Below are 23,159 nucleotides of genomic sequence, written 5' to 3'. Positions count from 1 at the left end.
TGGGCCAATCGGTAGCAACGATCGACTCCGATCGTGTAGATGAGCGGATTGAAACCGGCCAGGTATCGGCCGTTGCCACAACCAACGTCACAGACCAGCGAACCTGGCTCGAGCCCCGTCAGGAATTGGGCCACTTTCGGCCGGATCTGTCCGTTCGGTTCCTCGCAGTTCTCGTAGACGTCGTGCACGTAGGCCCGCTCAAGAGCCGCCGATCGTCCGCTGACATCCGTGCGGCTGCTGCGGTCTGTCATCGATCGAGTTTCAGTCGTTTCCTCTGGAATTGGCAACAAATGGACGCGATAGATCCGTTAGTTGGTCAAATTGATGGAAGGAAGGTAGGAAATGTTGACGTGTTACGGTAGCAGGTTGGTTACAATGTTTAAGATCCAATACTCTTTTAACCTTTTTCTGATACGATAGCGGACTTGACGTTGACGGACATCCGCGTAGTATGAATTTAAAATCAATTTGACTAGCCCCATTGAATTTATGCAATCATATCATGAACCTTTCGAGCATTTAACTAACCAAGTAAAACTCGTCAAGTGGTGGTGAAAATATTAAATGTGGTCTTCGCAGGAACATCCAAAAATATTCGGGTAAAATAACTAAATCGTTAAAATCGTTGCTACAGACTTAATTTGTATACCATCAATCCGCTGAATTTTGTAATGTGTAACCACAGCAACGATAATATAGTTTGCACTTCAAACAATATTCGTAAAGTCACGTGGGTACCCATAAATGATGCCATATGCCGTCTGCTTCAAAACAATGAAAGCGCTGCTTTCGAAAGAAAAATTTGAAAACCAATGCGATAAAGACGATCTTATTGTAGACGGAAGTCTTCTGTAGCACCCCACGATCGTTCGACAGTAGTATAGCGTTATCTGGCGTTAGTATTGAATAAGTTTGTGTTATGATAATTACTGGGACGATATCAGAAGTATACACCAGACCAAAAGCCAGGATTACAATAAAGAAATAGTTAAAACCGTTTAATTGCTAGATACTTTTTCCAAGGCCGTCGATTCCTGGAGACGTATGTCCTATTTACCGATGAATAATTAATTGTGTAGACGAATGCTTTTGTTAATTTATATAGGGTTTCATGGACGTTTCATGGACGCGCAAAACGTTTATTCACCCTTGCAACAAACTTACAGTTTTATGATTTTCCAAGCAAAACATAAGTCAATCATTTTATTCTTCATCGTTTAATATTCTTCTTTCGACCCTCTACTAAAATAAGAGAAAAAAAAAACAGTCGAGCAGTGTTAGAAACACAAAAAAGTTATTTTATCCTTTCATGTTTGTATAACTCAATACTATACAATGCCCCCATCGACTGCAATAACAATTTCCCAGTGGATTTTTACTGATTCTACAAGAATAACAAAGATTTGCCACAATGACTTAGTTCTGTGATTGTATGTAATTAAAATTTACTTTTTAAAATCAACCTAATATTCTGTTATGGTGGAGAAATGAAGTTTAAAAATTAAAGTGATTAGTGATTATATAGTTTTTCTTAAGTAAATCTTAATCAAAAAGAACAAAGTTGGCAATTTGAGCCAAGGATGGATAATCTTTTTGTAATACTGTGTCCTGTGAAATCATAGCTGCAGTTCACGATTTAGTTAGACTTTCAATAATTGAATGTCTTTTTTGAAAGTCTTATCGCCACCCAAAGAGTCTATTTGACTACCAAAGGCGCACCATTTGTGAATCTACGGCCATAGTAACACCCAATTGCGTCACAATTCACTCAAATGAATCTTGCCGACGAAACATCTTAACTAATGGACCAAGTCTAGCCCGCTGATATGCTCTATCTTCAACGCTGCAGCCAGTGTCGCCAGCATAGATAACATAAATAATCAGCAGGAATTTAATTTGGAATAATTTAATCACTCCAGTGCCGCTCGACGGAGTTTACGGGCTTCTTCCGTTGTCATGGTAGTTGCCCGTTTCGTCGGTCTTCGTTCCGCCTCCACACGACACGTTGGGAATTCATTGACAGACTCCGTGAGCGGGGAACATCTCTGTGGCAAGCTGAGACACCAGCAGGGACTAGGAAATCAAAACCGAGAATTACGAAAATAAACTGGAATCAAATTCATTCTACCGTTTTCCCACCATCAGCACACCAAGGATCAAGGAAGCTCGCTCTCCAGGGTGATGTGTGTGGTTTGTGCAGGTCTAAAGGCCAAAGGACGGCCAAAAATAAAATGTAGCACGTAGTGCACCGTGTTGCTCGGTCGAGCACGAAACTGCATCCGTTATCCGTGGGCCATGAATTGGGTGCGATCCTGATATACATTTTGATTCAACTGTTTTTTTTTTATTTGAGTTGAATTGGGAACGAGAACTAGAGTGAATGACATTGGATGATGGACCATTATCGGGCATCTCATCTTATAGGTGCAGCTACATATGCCTGTCCTGTAGCAAGATCGTACAAAATCCGGCTCAAGGCTTCACGCTCTGCGAAGAACAAGAAGACCATCAGTGCATCGCACATGGTTTGAGCCCTTAAGAGCTGATTTGCTAGTGCATTTCTTTCTTCATATCGCATCCGATACGGGAACTGGATAGAAGGAGTCAAGAGTCAATGGACGTCTCTGGAGCACACGGAGTAATGTTGCATCGTCGCCTTTGAATAGGAACTCGGAGAAAGCACATCCGATTTGACCTTGCCTGTCGCTTGGCACGGTTCGTGGCCCGGCAGCCATTGCATTTTGATTAATGTCAGTCGATTGGGTTGCTGCTCGCCGTACTTGAACCCTGGTTGCTGGCCCCGAGGTGGGTCAAGGCACCCGCCTTGACAACCTCATCGTTCCTCACGGACTCGCTGCATCCCATACAGTGGTGATGCGACAGAGCGGACCTTAGTGAACCATCGATAAGGTTTCCACTCCGGGGAAAGAGAGGGGGTTTCATTGTAGAAGAAAATGGAATGGAGTACAGCAGCGGGGTCGCTGCTGCATCGATGAAAAACGAGCTTCGCATGCACGCTAACGCCTCGGTTGCATGCATCTTCGATAAAGGCGAACTGCCAAGACAGCGCCTGCAAGCTCCAGGAACAGGGCAAAGGGATTGAAAACGAAGCCGAACCCGGAGGTCCGCGGGCTCTACTAATCGACCGCAGCAAACTGCTGCTAGCCGAAACCGAACGATAGCAGGAAGTCTGCCCAACTCCACGGCCAGCACTTCCGCTGTTACCTGCAGCAACCAACTGACACGCGAACCACCACCCGGTGCGGCCGGGCCTGTGGTCAAATTTAGGCACAATCTGGTTGCATTTGGTCGATAAATTTTCCTTTCCAGTTTTTCCAACTTTTATCCATCCAGCCCAGCGACCAGGGCCCAGCTGCCAACCTTCCAATCGTCCGTTTCCGTCCGTCGGCCTATGTTGTGGCGTTTGTGGTTTTGCGGCCAAACGTCATAATAAGAGGAAGAACGCCAATTTGCCGCAACATGGCGACGGCGGGGTTGCAAAGTGCAGCAACAACCTTCGAGGAATCCTCATCCCCACCGTCAACCATCAGGCCACCATCAGTAGTTCCTGTGCCTGTAGCAGGCAGGCTTACTACCCCGTTGCCGTTGGAAGGGAAACGAGCAACGAGATTTGTAACGTGGCGCAAAGTACAATGTTTGTTGCAGCTTAATTAGCCCTCGATGGCCTTCACAGCAGTGGTGGCACGGTAATAGTCTGCGTGTGTGTGCCACAAGCCACCACACAGTACACAGTGCCCTGCGGAGACCCTGGCCAGCTTTAAATAAATCCAAGTCAATCGGATCGGAGCCCACTCTGAGCTAGTCTCTAGAACTCAGTTCGGACAATCGGTTTCTTAAGTTTTTATCCCTCCCTTTGGAGCACTCCGATCGAACCGTACCCGATGATCGGGGGCCCATTTAGGGGTTCACGCTAACGACTTGTTAATTGTATTCGTCCCGGGAGACCGCCGGCCCAGCAGCCGTTGGTCGATGGCTGACAAATTAATTCTGGTTGACCGGTGCTGCTGCTACAAGCCGGTGACTAGAACCCACACCACAACGCAAAGCGAAGCAGCATTAAAACATCAGACCGATGGGCTGGTTCTGATCCTTTCCAGGGGATGATGGGCATTAAAACAAATCGTCCATGAATAGCGATTGGCTTCGAGCGAAGCAAGCGGAGGCTAGGGGATGAATATTAATTCCTGGGGTTTCTTCTCCTGGTCGAGCAGAGAAACTTTAACTCTGCCATTGTACTGCCTGAGGAGGCGACCAGGAAAACCTTTTCTACCTACAACCAGGGCTAGTCACACAGTTGCGAATGAATAAAGATGAATGCTTTTCGGTGGCCTAACCGGGTGCCTTCATTCGGGTGGCCACTTTGGCCTGTCGGGAGGACTAATGGTTAGGGAAAATGAAAGGAGGAGGAACATCAACCAAGTGTAGCTCATTTCCATTAGTGCAACTCTGCACTCTCTGGCTGCTAATGCCTCTCCTCTCTCTCTTTCTGTGTTCCGAGAATTCTTACGTCATTCTATAACGGACAGTACCCGATAGAGCCGCGGGGTGAAAAGGTTACTGACAGCGCTGATCGGTCATTTTCTGGTGAAAGCGATGGTCTAGCTTATATCCATATGGGTTATTAGGATGCCAGCATGAAGCTTTAGGCCTCCAGGGAAGACCTAAGATTATCCAAAGCAGTGATGATGTAGAAGTTACTACTGCAAAGTTGTACAATATCATGAAAGCTTTCTAGTCGTCGACACTGATTAGAAAGCTAGAATAACCATGACCAATGGCCTGTTGTAAGATGAAGGTGCTACTGTTTCTTAGTTTGCGCACGACATGGTCATTATCAAGTCGGAAAATGGAACACAAAAAAAAATCCTTAACTGGTTCGAGAGGAGTAATATTTGGCCTTGAATGAATATGACAAGGACTATGAGGAAACCAATCCAAGCCCAAGCTTTCCACGGTGTCTGACGATCGATCTTTACAATTTTCAGAGGAACAGACGCCCAACTCCAATGTTGAAGGAATAACTTCTGCAAGGGAAGACCTCTCCCCTGTTGATATCAGTAGGGCAAGTTCCGCTTAGTCTGTAAACTAGAATAAAACATAATCGATTCTTGTAATGAAGATCGAGCATCGTCCCTCTTTCAATGGAGCTCCTGCCATTTAAAAGTAGATCCACACAAAGTAGAATACCATATTATGTTGACTAACCAAACCTCAAATTTGGGAAACAAAAAAATTTAAAAGTTGCTTCTTCCAGGTAGGCTCTAGCCAGTAGCATTCATTCGGGCATAAACAAATTGAACGTTCACATTGTCCACCATTTAAACGCACCGTTTATAGCAAGGCCCCGAGCGAGAGAAATGGAGTTAAAAAGGCAAACAGCACACCCAATGCATTGCCGTGGGAAAACCCCAAAAAAGCTTTGATGATTCGTGCTGCTGCTAGGCCTGGTTTGGGTTATGTTCCGTCCGTTGGTGACTGCACGGTGGAGGAGGAGGAGGAGGACTGTTTTTTCAAATCAAGCACATGTGACAGACACGCATGTTACTCCGTTCTCCTCAAACCGTGTTGTATGGAAATTTTCCGCAAATTGACTGAAAGAGACTCGTCTGCGACAACTTCTAGTGCCAAGTCCTCGTGAGGCAGAACAGACCGATGCACGTGTCGGCGTGTGGCGTAGGATGTATTAACATGCCGCGTTGCTGCAACTGTAGGAGTACATTCCTCCACTCCTCCCAAAAATGGGACTCGTGGCCACTGGCTCGCTTGAGATCGACTTGAGCGCATCATACACACACATCATACACTGTGAGGTGTTGGCGTTGGTTACGAACGCTGGGAAGAAGTGAAGAAGCGGTGGGCAATCGTCGGGCAAGTAATTTTCCATTTTTCCATCTCGATGCCCTACACGAGTGAAAGGTCACAAAGGCAGGAGAGGTACCGGTGATTGTCCCCATAGCCCACGCGATGATGCTCATCATCATCATTTTCACAGACGACGGTCCGTCGCTGCCCACGGTCCACGCGGGTTGTCACGCGTTGTTCCGATCGTTCGTCTTTCTAACCCGCTCCCCATTTGCACGTGGGAGTCACCATAAACGGAGCGCATTTCTTCGAGCAACTGCCCTCTGGCTCTAGGGAGTGGCTCCGAGTTCAGATTGGCAGCCGGCAGAAGCCCCGATTTCCATTTCGAGTGTCGAGGGCGGTACACCAGTCCCGCTTGGGGTACGATGAACCGATCGCGTGGTACGACGGATGACGTATCGCCTACAACTTAGCGCGCCACTGTAAGTACTGTAGACCACCATGACAAGGCACATATATACTCGGCGTAGCGGCTGATATCATCGTCGTCGCTCCGATTGCGCTTTTGTGCTGTGGAACACACTATAAACCCACGAAAAGACATCAATTGGCATTAGCTGGTGCTGGTGTTGTGGCCCCTTCTGAGGGTTTGGGATTCTGAGCAATTGTCTTGCCTTGTCTTGTCTGTGCTGGCGGAGACAAGGAGTTCGACGCAATCGTTCGCGAAACATTTATGCGAAACGCCACAAACAGTAGCAGCAGCAGCAGCAGAAACGAAGAGAAAAAGGAATGAGCTGGATGAACATAACTTTCCACAAAAAAAAAAAACATGGCACCCAGCCGAGTCACGTCACGGCGATTGCGAGTGCGTAGCGGCCACCCTCACCGCCAAGAACAACCACTAATCACACGGTTCCGGTGCTCGTGCCAATTGCTATTGCCGCCGATGCCTTTCAATCGCTCGTCGTCGATGTCGAAGTGTATGACGCGTCCACTTGCACAGCGCTGCGAAGGGTCTGCGGAGTGGCGTGTCCGCGGCCGCTAGTGTCCGTGGCACGCATAAAATAAATAAATAAAACAAATTGATCCACGGCTCCAGTGGGCCACGGCAGACGACCGCCCTGCCGCGAGTCAGCGTTCTGGGTCGCACTGGAGCCACAGAACACTGGCCAGAACATGCGGCCTCTACATAATAGTTGGCGCCCAGTCGGTTGGTTGGTTGGGTGGCTAGACTCTGCTCGTATAATGTGACTGTCTGGCTTCGTCTCGCCGAAAACAAAAAAAAAAAAGAAAAGGCAGACGCTCCCGCATCCAGCCGTTCCGGCGTGTTCGACAATAAGCCTTCGAGCCAGGCAGATCTGGCCCGGTGGAACGGAAACGAGATGAGAAACACGATCGGTTAATAAGGCACTCTAATCAGCGACCGCCAGCGCAACTCCCCCCCGAAAAAAGGATGAAACATTAACCATCTGGCCGGGCGGGAGTAGTCCTTAGCATAATTGCAGCAGCCACAGCAGGCCCTGCTGTCGCGGCCATTCGTGGTCAATTGTTTGGCAATCTGGTTTGGTCTGCTGGTGGTGGCTGGTGGACGTGGAGTCCATTTTATTGGTCTCCATAAAACCCCGGAACGAATGTACGTCGCGCTCGATGCGCTTGGGGAGAGAGAGAGAAAGAGAGAGCATAATTGCTGGCCTCGAAATCAATTCATTTATTACAATCCAATGACTGCGTGTCGATTGGATCCCCCCTCTCTTCTTCTCGCACGAGAAGATGCTGGCAGTCGGTGTCGCAGTAATGGAGTTTTACGATGATCCAGCGCTGCCTCATAATGAGGAACCATTTTATTGCCATCCCCAGCGGGATGCGAGTGATTATTGCTTGCTAGCACATATGCTCGATCCCATTTGGATCGTTTTGGCCGCTCCCGAAAGATCTTTGATCGTGTAGAGTGAGTAAAAAGATGATGATGATAATGATGGCAGGGATGCCGATAGCTGTACTCACCCTCATAGCTGGTGCCTCCAATTTTCGTCTTCGCTAGCGGGAAGCTGGAGGTTGAGGTTGACGAGGACGTTAGCGTTCCCATCGGGAGCCGTCCGCATGCACACACACACGTACACACGTACACACACACGCACACAATAGGTTCACTGGTGGTGTGGGCTGGTGAGAACGCCGATTTTTCACGAGTTTTCAGGAACGATTCTCCTGTTTACCGATCACACCCAAGTACTAATCGTTGTAGTAGTAATAGTAGTAGCGGTAGCGGTAGCAGTGGTAGTGCAGCTGTTTAGCCGCTTAGTCGTTTATTGAAACCCAGAAAAGGCATCGCGGCACTGCGTCACACTACACCACGAGGCGGACACCCGGGCGTTGGTGGACCGTACCGATTCCAGGGCCAGAGTGATCTTGAGTCGACGCTTCATGATTATTATCATGGCCGGTTAAATCATAATATGCTAATCCGTGTGCGTTCGCCCCTGCCCCTGCCTTGTGCCAGGTTCTGTCTGTCTTTGTGCTAGTGCTTAGGATGTGACAGAGAGAGAGGGAGAGAGCACCGTGGCACTGGTGCTTATGCTTGCATATCGAAGACACTGCTTTACCCGTGGTGCCCGTTCACACACACGCACACGGCCAGGCGCACTCGAACACGCACGATTCGATTGTAGATCCTTTCGACTGCCGCCCGGCACCACTAGCAGCTCGCTTCGTTCGTTGATTGCATTTCAATGAGATCCCGTACCGTACCGTACCGTACCGGGCGCGCGCTCTCACTGTTCGTAATCACTTCCGGTTCGTTTTCGTCTCCGTCTCCGTCTCCGTCCTGCTATACCGGGACCGTTGGAAGGTGAAGGGCTTCCAGGAGAAACCAGGTGTACGGATCCAGCATTCAAGCACGGTTTTCACTACTTTGCCAACTCTGTTGTGCGAGCTAGAAAAAGAGAACGAGAGAGAGAAAGAAAGATTGTGCCATTTATGGTGGGAAGCATAAGAGGAAGAAACAATGAATCTAAACGGTTAATTTGAAGTGCTAGTGCCCGCGTAAACAATGCCATGCCCTTCCCTCACATGCTTATACCACACAGACTCATGTTTGTGCACGGTTCGTTGGCGTTCCCGGAGTTGGTTCCCGGAGTTCCAATCACGAACATTCAATATTTACCACCGGGAAGCGGTACCACCACCGAGACCACCGAGGACGGGGGTGTGCTTTTGAGCGGGGGTTCCAGCTCCAAAAAGGCAAATCAATTGGCCCGACATTTTCATTAAAAGGATTTGCCACTGCCACGGACCGGAGCCGAAGAAAAACGTGCGCTTTTCCAGCGCTCGTGGAAAAGTAGTTCGAGCCACCATCACCACGTACCAGCACGTATCACGGTTCGGGTCGGGCACGTGGTCGTCGTTTTTGGGGTGCGGTGCCGAACACTCGACGAAACCAGAGGCAGATGCTAGAACCAGCTGCTACCACCAGTGCGGGCACATTAGGGGTTTCTTTAAAATCTTTATCGATTTAGATGACGACGACGACGATGGCTTCCTGCGACGAACTCCCATGCGGTTGGCGGACTGGTGAGCATTACATGCTTTGCTCGGGATGCTGCAGCGGAATCTGGTATGGCAGTTTCTCTGGCCTGATAGCCGAGCATTTCCGCTCAATTCGATATCCTCGTTAACCTCGGCTTGATAGGATAAAGGCGGCCCGGTTTTGGTGGGACTGCGCGGTTATAGTAAACGGAAATCATCTCGCAATCATCTGCAGGATCTCTGCATGTAGCGCAGAAGATACGGACTCCCATTCGAACGAATTTTCAATCTGTTCCATGGCATCCGTGTCCTGCACGTGTGACATGTTTTGTGAAGTCATCAACGGAGCTTGCTTATTGTTTCCGATCGATGAGCAGGGCATTCGAAGAGGAGGAAATGAGGATAGATATCCAACAGTTCCAACAGCTCACGAATCACCAGCTACTCGCATCACGTTTTTTCTTGCTTCGTGGTTTCCCCCTCACCCCACGCGAGGAATACGAGGAAAAGCGCCAAAAATGATCGCAAACCATCGACGGTGGAAAACTGCCTTTTTCCGTGAAGCGAGGGCGAGGAAGTGAAAGGAGATCCCTTGGGGGATGAATGGAGTGCCAGTGGTGGCAGAGTGACTTCTGGCTTCTACCACTAACGACTAACGACACGGCGGGGTGGCAGTGTTGCCGTCCTCGGTGCGAACGATACAAACACGCACAAAACCGACTCCAACAAACCAAAGCAACCAACGTCAGGAAACGTCACAGTCACGCACACAGGCGTACGTACGGACACAAAACGTTTAGCACCAGCTGCAGCAGAGTAGCAGAACAGCCTACTTGGATATGATTTCGATAACGCTAGCCTAGACTTCACTTTGTGGCTCTCTGCTGATTTGCTCGTCAGGGAATGGGCTATTTTTTGAAATTCCAAAAGCTCCTGCGTTCGCACTTATCGCAAGATAAGGAAGGAAAGGATGTTCGAGTTGAAGAGACGAGCGAGAGCTCATCACATTTCCTACGCACACTACGGAAGACGATACGTAAAAGATACTGCGCTGCCGTGTGTTACGCACACACAGTTAATCACGAATAGGATAACGGAACGCATTTGCAGCAGCATAAAGTAAAGCATTTAGCAGCATAAAGTAAAGGTGCTCCCCATGGGTGTTTAGACTGGAGAAGGAAATGATAGGAAAGGAAGTGGGCGTCCGTTACACTGTCCTGACTTTCCTCTAAAATGGAAAGTCTCTCTTCGCGTTGTAGGTGGAGATATATAATTTGTCAGCAGATAAGGTGACGAACCAATATGATAAGAATCAGGCTGGCATTCGAGAGCCTCCTTTTTTCATTTGCTGCAGGAGATAGCATTCAACGTTCGCACGCATGATGAACAATGGTCCAATGATACTAAACACTATCCTTAATATCACTCACACACACACACACACACACGCACACATACATAAACACACACACACATTCAGTGAGAATTTGCTAGGCATCGCTCTTTACTGTGCGGACCACCAGCAGACATTCCTGGATGTATGTAGGTCGAGGTAGAAAATAGCATCACAAACCCTGCGATCCACCGCCATCAGGATCAGCGTTTCGTCCACGACCAGCTACCCAGCGCCCCCACCCTTTATTTTTCGTGCACACATACACACACACACTCGTTCGTTTTTTCTCTCTTTCTCTCCCTTTCTTTGCCTTCAGTGCTAGTGCCTTCGAATGGCCCATAAAGGATGTACGCGAAATTGGATAGCTAGCCGAGTGATGGCCCCATTTTTTCGCCTTTCACTCTAAAACCGCGCCACCACACATATACAGACACAAGAACGCACACAAACACGAAAGCAAGTGCGGGCGCGCTCGCGCACAACGTGCACAAACCGGGCCAACTTCGGTCTCGCTCACACACGCACACCACGAACCACACGTGCACTTCGTTGTTTCCTGGCACCGCGCTCTGGTGCAAATTCTTTCTCGGTTGCTTCCAGCATAAGCACGGATCTTTCGATTATCTTTCAATCACAGAATTGAACACTCAGCACAACAGTGACTATTTTCCTTTTTCGCGATACGGTGTATGTGTGTCTGTGTGTATGTATGTTTGAGAAGAGGAACAAGATTGAATCCCTTCACGACTCGATTTCCTACCACCACAGACCACAGACTTTACCTGTCACTTGGCACCGAAAGGCTGCTACGGTCACGGTGGCTGCCGTCGCGGTCCGATGTGAAAACCCTTCTGAGCAACCGAACCGAGCATGTTCCAGCATCGAACGTCACCAAATCGGAGCGTTCCGTTTAGGGGGAATGGGGTCATCCACCGATTCATCCCGATGTCGAGGATTCGTCGTCGTCGTCGTCGTCCAGCCCTTCAGCGTATTGGTGAGGGGTGGCTTTTGTGAATGAATGAACTAACCCACCGGAAGGTACGGGGCTTGGGGAAGGACTCAGTGATTTATGCGTTGCAAGTGAGCCCGCAGTTCAACGCGTTCGCCGAGTCTCATCCTCAATAGTTTCGGTTTCTCCCTTTTTTCCCTCTCTTTCTGGAAGCCACGCTTTCCATTACTTCTTTGCCTAGGGTTCGGTTCACTCGCCGCTGCAGAGGGAGGGAACCTAGAGGTTCGGTTTCGCATTCCAAAAGGCCACAGTGCGCAATGTGAATGCGAGAAGGAAAAGGGGGACGACCGAGGTGGTGCCAAGGAAAACTTGAATGAAATGAACCAACAGTACCTGCACCAGCACCAGCAAAAGCTTTTACTCATTTGTGTGCCTGCGAGAGTGTGCGTTCGCTTGGACGAAACAGTTCCTAATGGGTTTTCTCCACCACCCCCCTTGCATGCAGAAGGAATTCTTGTTTACCTTTTCCGTTTTGTTGTGATAGAAACAAGAGTGAGATCGGTTCGCTGTTCTTGTACGTCGCATGTAACAAAAACAATAAAATCGTCAGCTACCAGGCGTCTCCATTTTTCTAACAACCAGGCGTCTCCACTTTTTCTAATTTTTCTAGAGTAAAATTCTTCTTAATAAGGGCTTGGTCAACTCTTGGCCGCCTCGATGATGCTTCCACATTCAAATGGAGCCCTAAACCGTGGCACGCATGCCCAAAGCAACTGATAACGTTATCAAATCGCATTCCATTCTCACCACCATGCCCCCATCCTAACCGCAAACTGACAGGCCGCCGGGATCGGGCCACCGACGTCACGAGGGTGTCATTAGTGAAACTGCAGCGAAATATTTTGTGCAGGCATGATGTGAACTGAATTCATTTAACTAAAAACCCTATCAATAACGTATATTGTTTGTACACTAAATATCGTTGTAACAAAAAAAACAAAACAAACAAACGAAAAAGAAATATTGTAATAAGCAACCGCAACGGTTTGTCACATGTTCTGCTAGTGGAGTGGCCGGGTTCACTTGAACATTCATTTCCCCCCAGCCCCAAGCCACACCATTGAACTTCGTCATCGCGCTGTGTTGGTGTGTGGTGTGTATGGATGCACATGCGCCCAAACGGCGGCACGTCGAACGACTTCGGTTAGCATTCAACCATTTGCAACCCGGAATGCCTTCCCCATTCCCGATGAATTATCCTTCCTGCGTTGGGATTCCTCTCCGTCTCTCTGTTCTTCCGTACCGTCGGTTCTCATTGCAATCCCTGACCTGACTGCAACTATTACTAGAAATACAACAACCGCACGGTACGGTTTCATAGTACGCTAGCCAGCCAGCCAGCATTCAGCGGCCGGCTCTTGACTCGCACCCGGACAATGTGTGAACAATGGTTTCGTGTTTGGATGGAATGCATTTCCTTTTTTTTTATGTTGCTGTAGCACAACAAATGGACACTACCGTAGGCGGATTTCGACAAAAGAATGATTCGGCAAAAGACACTGCATGGAAAATTAAACACTAGCAGATCGACGGTTTAGTTGTCTTTTAAGTAAACTCTTTCTCGATATTGTTGCAAATCTTTCTATACCTGTCTGCAAGTACGGGACCTGCAACGGGAAAACACTACCAAGCAACACGACACAATGATACGGACTGCTGTTGGTCTCCGCCCGAGGAGGCTGCTGGCAAATGCAACGATGTCATCAAACCGGGCATACTGCACATTGCTGCGTTCGCGCGTCATTCGCACGATCATTGTAGTAGGGTGTAAGAGGGAAAAGGAGGAAGTGTTTCGACACGGCAACTGCTGGCGGCATCGGCCCCGAAGCTGTAAACTTGAATGAGCTGCGCGGGTTTTTCGTTTCGGTTTAGGGCGAGGGTGGACGAACATCCCGATTCGATGATACACACAAGGAAGGGATCAAGCTAAGGGTGGACCGGGTGTTGCAGATTGGCTAATATGTGTGTGCAAGTGACAACCAAGGGCAGCGCAATGGTTGTACCGCTGTTATTGCTGCTGCTGCTGCTGCCAGTAGAGGGCGTACGCGATGGCGACACAATTGCCTCCTTGCTCTAGTAGCACCAACACAGACACACACATACATACACATACACAAGCATCAGCAATCCGGTAATACCGGCACGGTGATGACGACGGCGGTCTCTCGCTTCCTGGACATCAGCTACAACGCATTGGCACCGGTAAGGGAGGGCAGCTGAAAACAGACACCCGGGCCGGCAGTTAGCTTCGAACGTAGTTTGCGTGGGCGCGCAAGCTGGGGCGGGATTTACGTCATCGTCCACGAATGGCGCAGTTAGCGTAGAAACGGTTAATGCTAGGGTGAGCAGTCCTAGATGAGGCTGGGCTACTCTCTCTCACGGAGGTAGCTGCATTGCAGGAGAAAAGGGAAGGATTGATAACGAAGCGAAGCGAAGGGGAAGCGTTCCGTTGGAGTCATGTTATGGTGAATGTAACCTCCACCCTACATGTGGTTAGATTGTTTACCGCTTTGGTGGGAACATTCCTAGAGAAACCGGAAGCTCACCCGGGATAGACACATTCCAGTAGCGTCTCCTGATTGCCACCAGAGAGCTTTTACGCGCCCACGGAATGGGCAGACGAGCAAGCGCATAATTGCCACGACCAAACACTTCTTGGTGTTACTGGAAAAACGAGAAACATATTATCATAAGATACTTTAACGATCGAGTTTCAAAATGGGATAATCATGCATTTTTGGTTTCTTCTGCAATCAAATCAGCCGAAACACTGTTCGAATTTCCGCAGGCTTGGAAAGAAGTTGATCGATTGCTTGTCGAAAAAGCTCCCAGATTGGATTTACACGAACCCTAAAGAGAGTGATGCGTCTGACTTTCTCTCTTTCGACTCTTTGTCGCTTAAGGCTTCTTCCCGCGCAATCTCGATTTGGTACTGATGTTGCATCCTCCTGAACGATCGTACGGGGCAGTGCTGGAACTTGATGCAAGATTGAACCTATTAGTTCGTAATGAGGAAAATTTATACAATGTTTCATATACTTGCCAGAGATGTTCAAGCAGAATTTTATGAAACTCGTTGATATTACCGTACGTCTTATAGAATGTTTACCCTTGTTTACCGTCGATATAAGATTGCACGCACATTAATAAAGCAATCTAGTATCTTGAAGAGCGATCACAGTACTCCTGCAATGCATCGTATAGATGCAGAAAGGATCATGCTTAACGGCTTCTCCTAGTAGAAGCAGCTTGAAAACTCTTTCTGATGCAATCGGAGCCGGTATTTGTCATTTCGATTATTTGTTGCGAAATCATTTGTATCGTCAAAAATAGAAACGAACTTCATAAAACAAAAACTTTCAAAAAATAAAAATAACGAATGAAAATTAACAAAACCCTTCATAAATTCCAAACGTATTGGTTTATATACTCGAGGAACAAGGAATGATTTAGTATTTGGTCAATTTTATTCCTCGATTTCTTGGCGAGGAGAACTATTTTATTTTTTATTTGCTTCAATTTTAGCTATCTGTTTTCGTAACGTCGCAAAAAGTCAGCCCCAACGCGTTTTACAAAAAAATGCTGGTGCGGCGAATTTCTTGTCGCTCGGTGTAGCCGATCGAAACATTAGTGCAGCCGGTCACATACACGCTGGCGGCCAGTTTCCGCAAATTCATATTGAAAAAGGCATAAAAATTAGAACAATATGTTATAAAACAGAAGTTGTAGAGAAAATGATAAAACCTAGCTTGGGAAAAATTATACCGGGACGACGATTATGTGTTCTAGTAAGATAAGCAAGAACAAATTAACCCCGTTTTGTAGTGAAGAATTCCCAGCTCACCAGAACTTAACACACTGGACTTTTTCGTTTGGTCGTACATGCTACCAAAACAAAACTACAATAAACTGTCCATTTTGATACGGTTCAAAGCAGCGATGAATAAAATTTGGAATGAAATGAAGTCGTCCGTAATTAATATAAGTTTCTTAATAATGAAACGCTCGGATAAAAAAATACTCCATCATTTAACAAAATATAGATGATTGAAGTTGTATGGGACACAGTGTACTTCGTCTTCCCAGATAATGCAGAGTTAGTCTATTGTTTTGGAATAATTTTCGACACGTTCGTCCCATCTCAATTTACGCCTAACATGTTTTCTACACCTCTGCTTCGCCCACCCTACGGATACGCGCCTTCTAAATGGCATCATAAATTTGGTGACCTGCACTCCGTGGCCTTTCGCCACTTGCTCTAACGATGCGTGAGCAAGCGCTACGATGGGCAGTTAAATAATGTGTACATCATCAGTGTTTCCCTAGATCATGGATAAATTGAAGCAGATGCTCCCGAGGGTCTGCAGCAGAGAGCTCCGGGATTGTCTTCTTCAATTTAGTTTCAATTTCAATCCAGTTGCGAATTATCATAATTGCATTAATACGATGATTGCACTGTCAATGTGTGTCTTCTAATTTTTGGATTCAGCATCAGGCGTTTTGCTTATGCGGTCCATGCGGATGATCGTTCAGTATTGTTTGTCGTCCAGCATGAAGCACATCATCCTCTTTTCGCTCGCTGTCTGCGTGCCGCTGCTGATAACATACGGTGTTTGTGACAGTTTAAAATCAGAATCTTCGGAACAAACAGATCCTTTCGAACAACCAATCAATGTTGGAGATTTTTCATCGGAGGAGTTTGAAGATTCTTCATCGGACGAGTATGGTGAAGGAGAAGAAGTAAGACAAAAGGCTTTACGTTTAAACAACTCAACAGCTCAGCTATTCGTGTTGTAAAACTGGGTTCGGTTTAGATATGTGCTTGATTTTAGTGTTTAAACGATGATCATACTAAGAAAGACTTTTTCACGTGCTAGTGCTTTGCTAGTTTATTGAGCTGATTTTGAAAGGTAAATTCGTCTCAATTTTGAATTCTCTTGATTTTTAGCTTCTGGGAACTAGAATGGCGAACGTAAGACCATGTTTCAAAGGATACAGATATTCCAAATCATTGGATAAATGTGTAAGTAAACCTATTAACAATATCGTAATATAACAGTTCACCACGAATGGTATTAACAGTTCCTGTCAGTATCTTACGCTGCGGTGATTGTTAGTGTTAGAATAAGCATAGTGTAAAGGAAGCTCCGGAAAAGTGAGTGCGTGACCTTATTGTATATAGTATCCCATATAAGGGCATACAGTTCCATTTCTTTTTAACATATATAAGGACGGACGAGTCGTACGTTTAACAGTTCCATTGTTGTTATTTTATAAAATAAAAAACACAAGAAACTAAAACATTAATACAAGAACATGGATCTATTCTAGTGGAAAATCAGGTCAGAGCCAACCATCTGAGGAGAGAGAATGAGTAAATGATAAGTGTTGTACATTTTCCTTCAAACCATGTTTCGATTAGAATTTCGCAATAAATTATAAAGCTTTTCTCAGGTAGCTCAACAACTCAGATACCAAAATTGTCGTGGATTTATTCGTTTCAGAAATGTGTTGCACTAGTGTTATCGTAGTGAACCAGTGATATCAATCTCAACTCTTCATTTCGAAGGTCTATTAATTCTACTTTAATTTTACACTTTCAATTCCTTTTCATTGTAGATGCCTAAACTCGCTTTAAAAAAACAAAGGAAATAATTTCTATGCCTCGTAGGACATCAATATTCCACAACAAAGAAAAATTATACGCTTAAGCCGTACCGCTTAAATCGTAAATCAATCCCGGAGAGAACAGTGATTCAGCACATTTGTAGAACCAATAAAAATTGGATAAAATTATCCTCGCGATGTCATGTTGTCTAATAAATCATGTTTGATCGCTTATGATTTTAAAGTAGTACTCCAGAATCGTTATCAACGATCGTCGTATTCACTCCGCTGCTGAAACGTACATTGCCATTGTATTCATTTAGTTGGTTAAATGCTACCGTGCGCCGATTACGTTTAAGCGTAAACTGCTATCCGTTATCTCATATCCTAAACAAGGACGTTCAGGACACAGGTTACGGTTTTACATGATAGGAACGATGTTGAGTAGCAGTAAGTGCTGAACGTAAGCGGTGAGCGTCAATTCTAATTTATTTTGAGATTCTATCACGTTTTTTCAGTTGTTAAAATTGCGCGTCATTTTGTTCCAATTTTGCTATCACAAATGATGAGCAAATTGTGATCGTCACTTTAAAGAGGGCGCGCGATCCTGCAAACAGCATCCATCGTTTCTTCAACCTTTTACGTGGGCAAATTATTTCTCGCGCCCCATTATCGTCGAGACTCTGATTAGAGATTTTGCTAAGCTACTCCTAGTTATCGGAAACGACTTTGAAGCGTACATTCATTGAAACACTTAACCCTGCATTTGGGTTCAAAAAAACTTACACTAAACAGGTTCGTGGGCCATTTGGTTCATATTGTATTTTTATGGAAATAGCTTTGTAAACGATTGAAATTGTAATGTTTTATATATGTGTGTGTAAAAATGATAGAGAAAGAATATGTACCGCATGTATCACCCAAAACTTCCTACTGAATAGCTGTATTATGACTAGTATTAGAGGAAAATATATATGGTCCCCGAACCCATTTACCGTAAGTTCCTTTTTTTCATCCCCTTTCACATTTTTTATGAATTCATATGGATATTTGTGTTTATCTACTAAAACAAAGTATCACATTGAGGTTTTCCAGTCGAACGGATTGTTAGTTTTGAAGATAAAACAAAAAGCGAATGAAAATTGGACCTAATGGTCAGAATCCAACTGCCGGGTTAATGCAGCTGACATTTAAAGACATTTGTTTTCAAAGACAAGTCTTGTTAATAATCGTTTATATGACTTCCGTGTGATGATCATCAGTCTACCACCATGCAATTTGTTCGTACTGAGGACTCAGCAACACAAACAAACGATGTTTACGAGTTCCGATAAGCAGCGACCCTTCAGTGGCACCATCGAGACCATTGAGATGGAGTGATCTATTTCTCGAGCCCCAGGGTGAACCACAATTTGCAGCCCCGCTTTTTCAACATCAATCTCGTAATAAATACTTTATTGGCACAATAAATTAACGACTATGTACACATCACAATCACAAGTGTTCTCGAGTGAAACAAGTGCCGAAGCAAATGCTTCAGGAACACACATACACAGGGCTGTCGAGCAGTAGAATTCGAGATGCGTAAGTCCTTGGGCTGGAGCTGGAACGAAATTGTGTCACCGTACCCCCGACGACGACGACGATGGTGATGATGATGATGATGATGATGATCATTGAACTGATCACCGCCATTCGTACGGGGTTTAACGCCTGCGGACAAATCCGGCATTCTTGAAGATCTTCACAATACGATCGCGTGGGATCTTGTCGGCTTCGCGCTCAAACACCGGCATCTCCTTATCACCGAACCACGAGTGCTTGGCGAGCGCTTCGGCGATGTGCGGGTTCTTGTAGAAGTTGTTACGGAACTGATCCGGGTACTGTGCCTCGTGCAGTGCGTTCTCCACTACCGCGGGGTGAGCCAGCGATGCCTACAGGTCGGTAGTGAAGTTGTTGGAAACAGTTGAAATTAGTTCGTCCATCGATTGTCACTGCGTGTTTATGCATAAATGTGATGTGCTGCCAGCACCAAGTGATGTAATGACCACACGGCACTGTCTCGTGCACTGCGTGTGTGTGTGTGTGTGTGTGCGATTCGATGGCATACGTACCTCACGAACGGCCGGAGCTGGTTGCTGCAGTGCCAGCGCGATCGGTTGGTTCAGGTAAACCTGAGCCGAGACGCTGCAGACGCACGACACGGCGGCGAGGGCAATGATGATGCGGTTCATGGTGGATGCTGCCGGGAGAAAAAGGCGTAGGGGAGGCAAGACAAGAACATTAAACGATAGCAAACGTAGCGATAGCACACCACCCTACCACCCGGTTGGTGGGATTAGTTTCACTTTCTTCGGAATTTATTGACCATCGCATGACGGTGGCCATGGCACGAGACGAGTCGGTGGTCGGGTAGCGTCGGTGATGTAACACTGGACGAACGCATAGGTGCACTGGGAGGGCATTGCTGGTACCGTGCACCGTGCACTGATGCATTCGGGTTTTGCTTATTTTTGTGTAAAAGAAAACGTAAAAAGTCCCATGCCAAACCTGAGCTGCCAGAAGTTACCACAGAAGCATTGCAGCAGCAGCAGCAGCGGCAGCACCAGCTTGGTTTATGTAATGCTTCTTTCCCCTGCGACCGATAGCGCATGATAGGAGGCCAGGCCGGGACTTTGGGTGCGTTGCGCAATGTGATACAGACCCGCGTTAGAGGCGTGCGGCCGTCCGTTCGCTAGTTAGTTAGTGGCGGTGATAAGGAGAACTAGAAATAGTTTGTCGCCAAAAAAACGAACTCAATTGCCTCGGTCTTCGGTCGGTCTCCTCTGTTACGCTATCTGCGATCATCGGGAAAAACCACAATTGCCAATGCCACTGCGACGATAGATCACCCTCACGTCCCACAGCGAGCTGCTAGTGGTGGTGGTGGCAAGGGTGCACTATTTATTGTAATTGCATTCTGTGGTCAAGGACATGCGGTAACGATGCAATAAACCGATGTAAGCGTGACAAAGCGCGCGCTCTCGAACCGCAAGCATACTGTATGTTCAGGTGCTCTGCTTGTGCTTCCGACTGTACCTCGATGACAGTATCGAAAACCAAACAAAAACCACTCTCGTAAATGCAAACATTTTTCTTTAGATTTCAAAAACATAATTTGAAATCGAAATAATTATCACATCAAAGCATGGTCGCCTTTTCAAGACTTTAACCATGATCACGAATCGGGTTCGTCACTTAACACACCGCGGTCAAGTCTTTTGTTACACTTGCTGTTTACAATCACAAACGCTATCCATCTGTTGTTCTGCTCCGTAATCAAACATAACAACAATGCATCACATCACGATCACGGCCCCGCGGATTCACTCACTCACCTGTTGCTGTTGTGTAGCTGTTGGGTGTCACTGCAACTCAGGTACGCTGTGGTCGGTGTTTGTCGGCGAACGGTTGCGGTTACGCTGGAAGTTTGCACTAAACTGTCTTGGCTAGAAAACGGGTCGCGTTCTTATATATATGTCGGCGCCAACGACTGGCCTAGCTCGTGCCAGCCGATCGCTAGTTGCTATAGTCCTTCCAATCGGTGAACTCACACTCACACTCCACCATCCATCCACCCATCCATTTGCACCCTTCCTGGGGCGGCTGGAGGCTGGAGCAACGGTGCCTGGCGCTAGAGCGAGATGGCACCGTGTAAACCGCGCGTGGAGGCGGAAGCACGTGAAACGAAACGATCGCAACGGGGTGTCACGATGCCGCAGCAGCAGCAGCAGCAACAGCTTCTGAACACTCTGCAGCCACTCGTTCCAGAGCGTTCGCTTGTGTGTACACTTGAGCACTTGAAGCTGTCGAACCGGCGAAACCGGCCAGGCATTGATCGTACGAAATGATGAGTGGGATCCTGGGAATAGGGATCAGTAGGTCTCGATTCGATTGGACTGATTTACGTTTGGTATGCAAGAGTGTAGCATGGAGCATGAAGTTAAGCTCGTGTGTTTGATCATCCAAAACGAACAGGTGGAACACGACCGGCTGCCTTAGTCGGTTACTTCCGTTTCCCGGTGTCAAGGAGGAATCGATAAAAATGGAGAACGGTGATCGCGTGTTCCAGGTAGCGCTTTGACCGATGCCCTGAAGGCGATTTACAATGGAGGTGGCGCCACAGAACACCTTATGCTTTGGCTCTCGAGCTCCATCAACGTCTAACAACAACAACCGGAAGCATAATTGTCGAGTGCCGCAGCCAGATTGTTTACCCAACAGATTTTGAAGATCAAGGTCATGATTTTGTAGAAGAAAAAAAATACCCCTGATATCACTAGCGAGCATGAGGGCTGTACAGAATGTGTGTGTGTGTGTGTGTGTGTGTGTGTGTGTGTGTGTGGGGATGTGTTTGTCTGATGGTTGGGTATTGGTACTGGCATGGGCCTGCCAACCAATGCTGACGGTTGAAACGTGACACTAATTACTAAGTTCGCTTTACCAGCCGGTCGATCGGTAGGTCAATCTAGGCCCTCCCCTATCTGGTTACTACTCATACTTGGTTTGTTTTGTTGATCAAAGGATGCTACGTGACAACTAGCGTAGCAACCGGCTGCATTGAGTAATGTCTCGCGTGAATTTTGCGTCATTCAAACGCACGAAGGCCTTTTGCTGTTTATGCTCGTAGTTCTGAGGGGACGAACGTAAAAAAGCTGTGTCACACTCAAACAAGACGTTGAAGGTAAAATAGATCAAATAGTTGATGTTCTGTTTGACATAGCATCTGCATAGTAAACATTGACCATTAGTCCCATAGCAGCGCAGAATGTGAGTTCCATTGCCTTCAGGTATGTTTTTAGCCATTTGTCGAAATGTTGTGACAATTTTAAAATAAAAAGTGCAATCTACGGCACCGAGCAATCAGCGCCATGATTGCGCGAGACCTTCCAGGAAACGATCGCAAATAGAACAAGATCACTACCACCACAACGGACGGTGCGTCAACACCGTGCGGCTGTGATCTGCGATCGTTGACCTGCGACGGGGGCAACATTGCAATAAAAAAATGCTTAAAACAAGGGGTCGCACCGACCGCCCCATGCTGCTGCCTTCACGCGGTCAGCGTTTCGTCAAGGGCACCATCTTCTTTCGTGAACTTGCCGATCGAAAAACCGTAGCAGCAGCCATGCCAGCGGTGCTGGGGTACCGTTCGCTACGTGCATTGTCCCTCGTTCGGTCGTACCGAACGCGTTCGGTTAAGGTGACCGACGACGTGGCCAGGGTCGGTCGTCCAACTCAACGATCCAGTGGCGGTGGCGTAAAGAATCGAAAGTGAATCGCTGAGGGAGCAGCACGGCGGCAAAGTTCTCGGGCATCCAGGCAAAGATCATTACCGAGGTCAGAGCGAGGATTGGTCGTCATCGCCGTGGTCGTACGCGCATTTGGGCGAAGCTTGCCACGAGAACATGCTCAGATCCGCGCAGCCTCGACCGTTGCGAAGCCCTTATCGGTGCGGCGCGCAAGCTCGTTTGGTTGCCTTCTCTGCTTCGTGTTGGTTCGGTTCGACCTGATGGCTATTGGGTAGCGAGCGTTTGTAGAGGACTTCCTCATCGGTTCCTTTCACTTTTTTGCTCTTTTGCATCACGATCACGGCGATGATCGTGGAGGTGGTGGTAGCGGTGGTGCACTTCGGTGCGGTGCCCCCGGATGCTGCGAGACTCGGTGGTGAGTGAGTCGCGTGTTGAAGGAGGAAATCCGCTCGACGCTCTTCCGTACCGGTTCCGATACGATACGGTGCGCACGACGTTTACCGTTAGT

General features: G+C 47.1%; 2 protein-coding genes across 4 annotated transcripts in view; both read right to left on the bottom strand.

Annotated features, from left to right (window-relative positions):
• LOC125950009 (uncharacterized) overlaps positions 1-8,267 on the bottom strand; it is an 18,443-nt gene extending 10,176 nt beyond the window's left edge. For all 3 annotated transcript variants that reach the window (XM_049677561.1, XM_049677562.1, XM_049677563.1), the window contains exons 1-2: positions 7,828-8,267; positions 1-274 (exon numbers count right to left, since the gene is read on the bottom strand). The exon at positions 1-274 is cut by the window's left edge and continues 25 nt beyond it. In XM_049677561.1, coding sequence (XP_049533518.1) covers positions 1-274; positions 7,828-7,909 — 356 coding nt within the window. In that variant the 5' untranslated portion in view covers positions 7,910-8,267. The remainder of the gene's footprint in view (positions 275-7,827) is intronic.
• A 10,531-nt stretch (positions 8,268-18,798) lies between these two features.
• On the bottom strand, positions 18,799-20,854 carry LOC125950065 (uncharacterized). Its single transcript, XM_049677658.1, has 3 exons — positions 20,738-20,854; positions 19,475-19,602; positions 18,799-19,294 (listed from the first exon to the last, which is right to left on the bottom strand). The coding sequence occupies exons 2-3, from the start codon at positions 19,592-19,594 to the stop codon at positions 19,067-19,069; spliced, it is 348 nt and encodes a 115-aa protein (XP_049533615.1). The 5' UTR covers positions 19,595-19,602; positions 20,738-20,854; the 3' UTR covers positions 18,799-19,066.
• Positions 20,855-23,159: the final 2,305 nt, after the last annotated feature.

This window comes from Anopheles darlingi, chromosome 2, assembly GCF_943734745.1.
Source record: "Anopheles darlingi chromosome 2, idAnoDarlMG_H_01, whole genome shotgun sequence".
In the NCBI taxonomy this organism is placed as follows: domain Eukaryota; kingdom Metazoa; phylum Arthropoda; class Insecta; order Diptera; family Culicidae; genus Anopheles; species Anopheles darlingi.
The sequence above is the reverse complement of the archived record's forward strand: the minus strand, read 5'-3'. Positions and strand labels throughout refer to the sequence as shown.

Coding starts and splice junctions, on each gene's coding strand:
- LOC125950065 (XM_049677658.1), bottom strand. CDS start 19,594: ATGAACCGCATCATCATTGCCCTCGCCGCCGTGTCGTGCGTCTGCAGC. Junction 19,295..19,474: donor CAGCTCCGGCCGTTCGTGAG/GTACGTATGCCA, acceptor ACCGACCTGTAG/GCATCGCTGGCTCACCCCGC.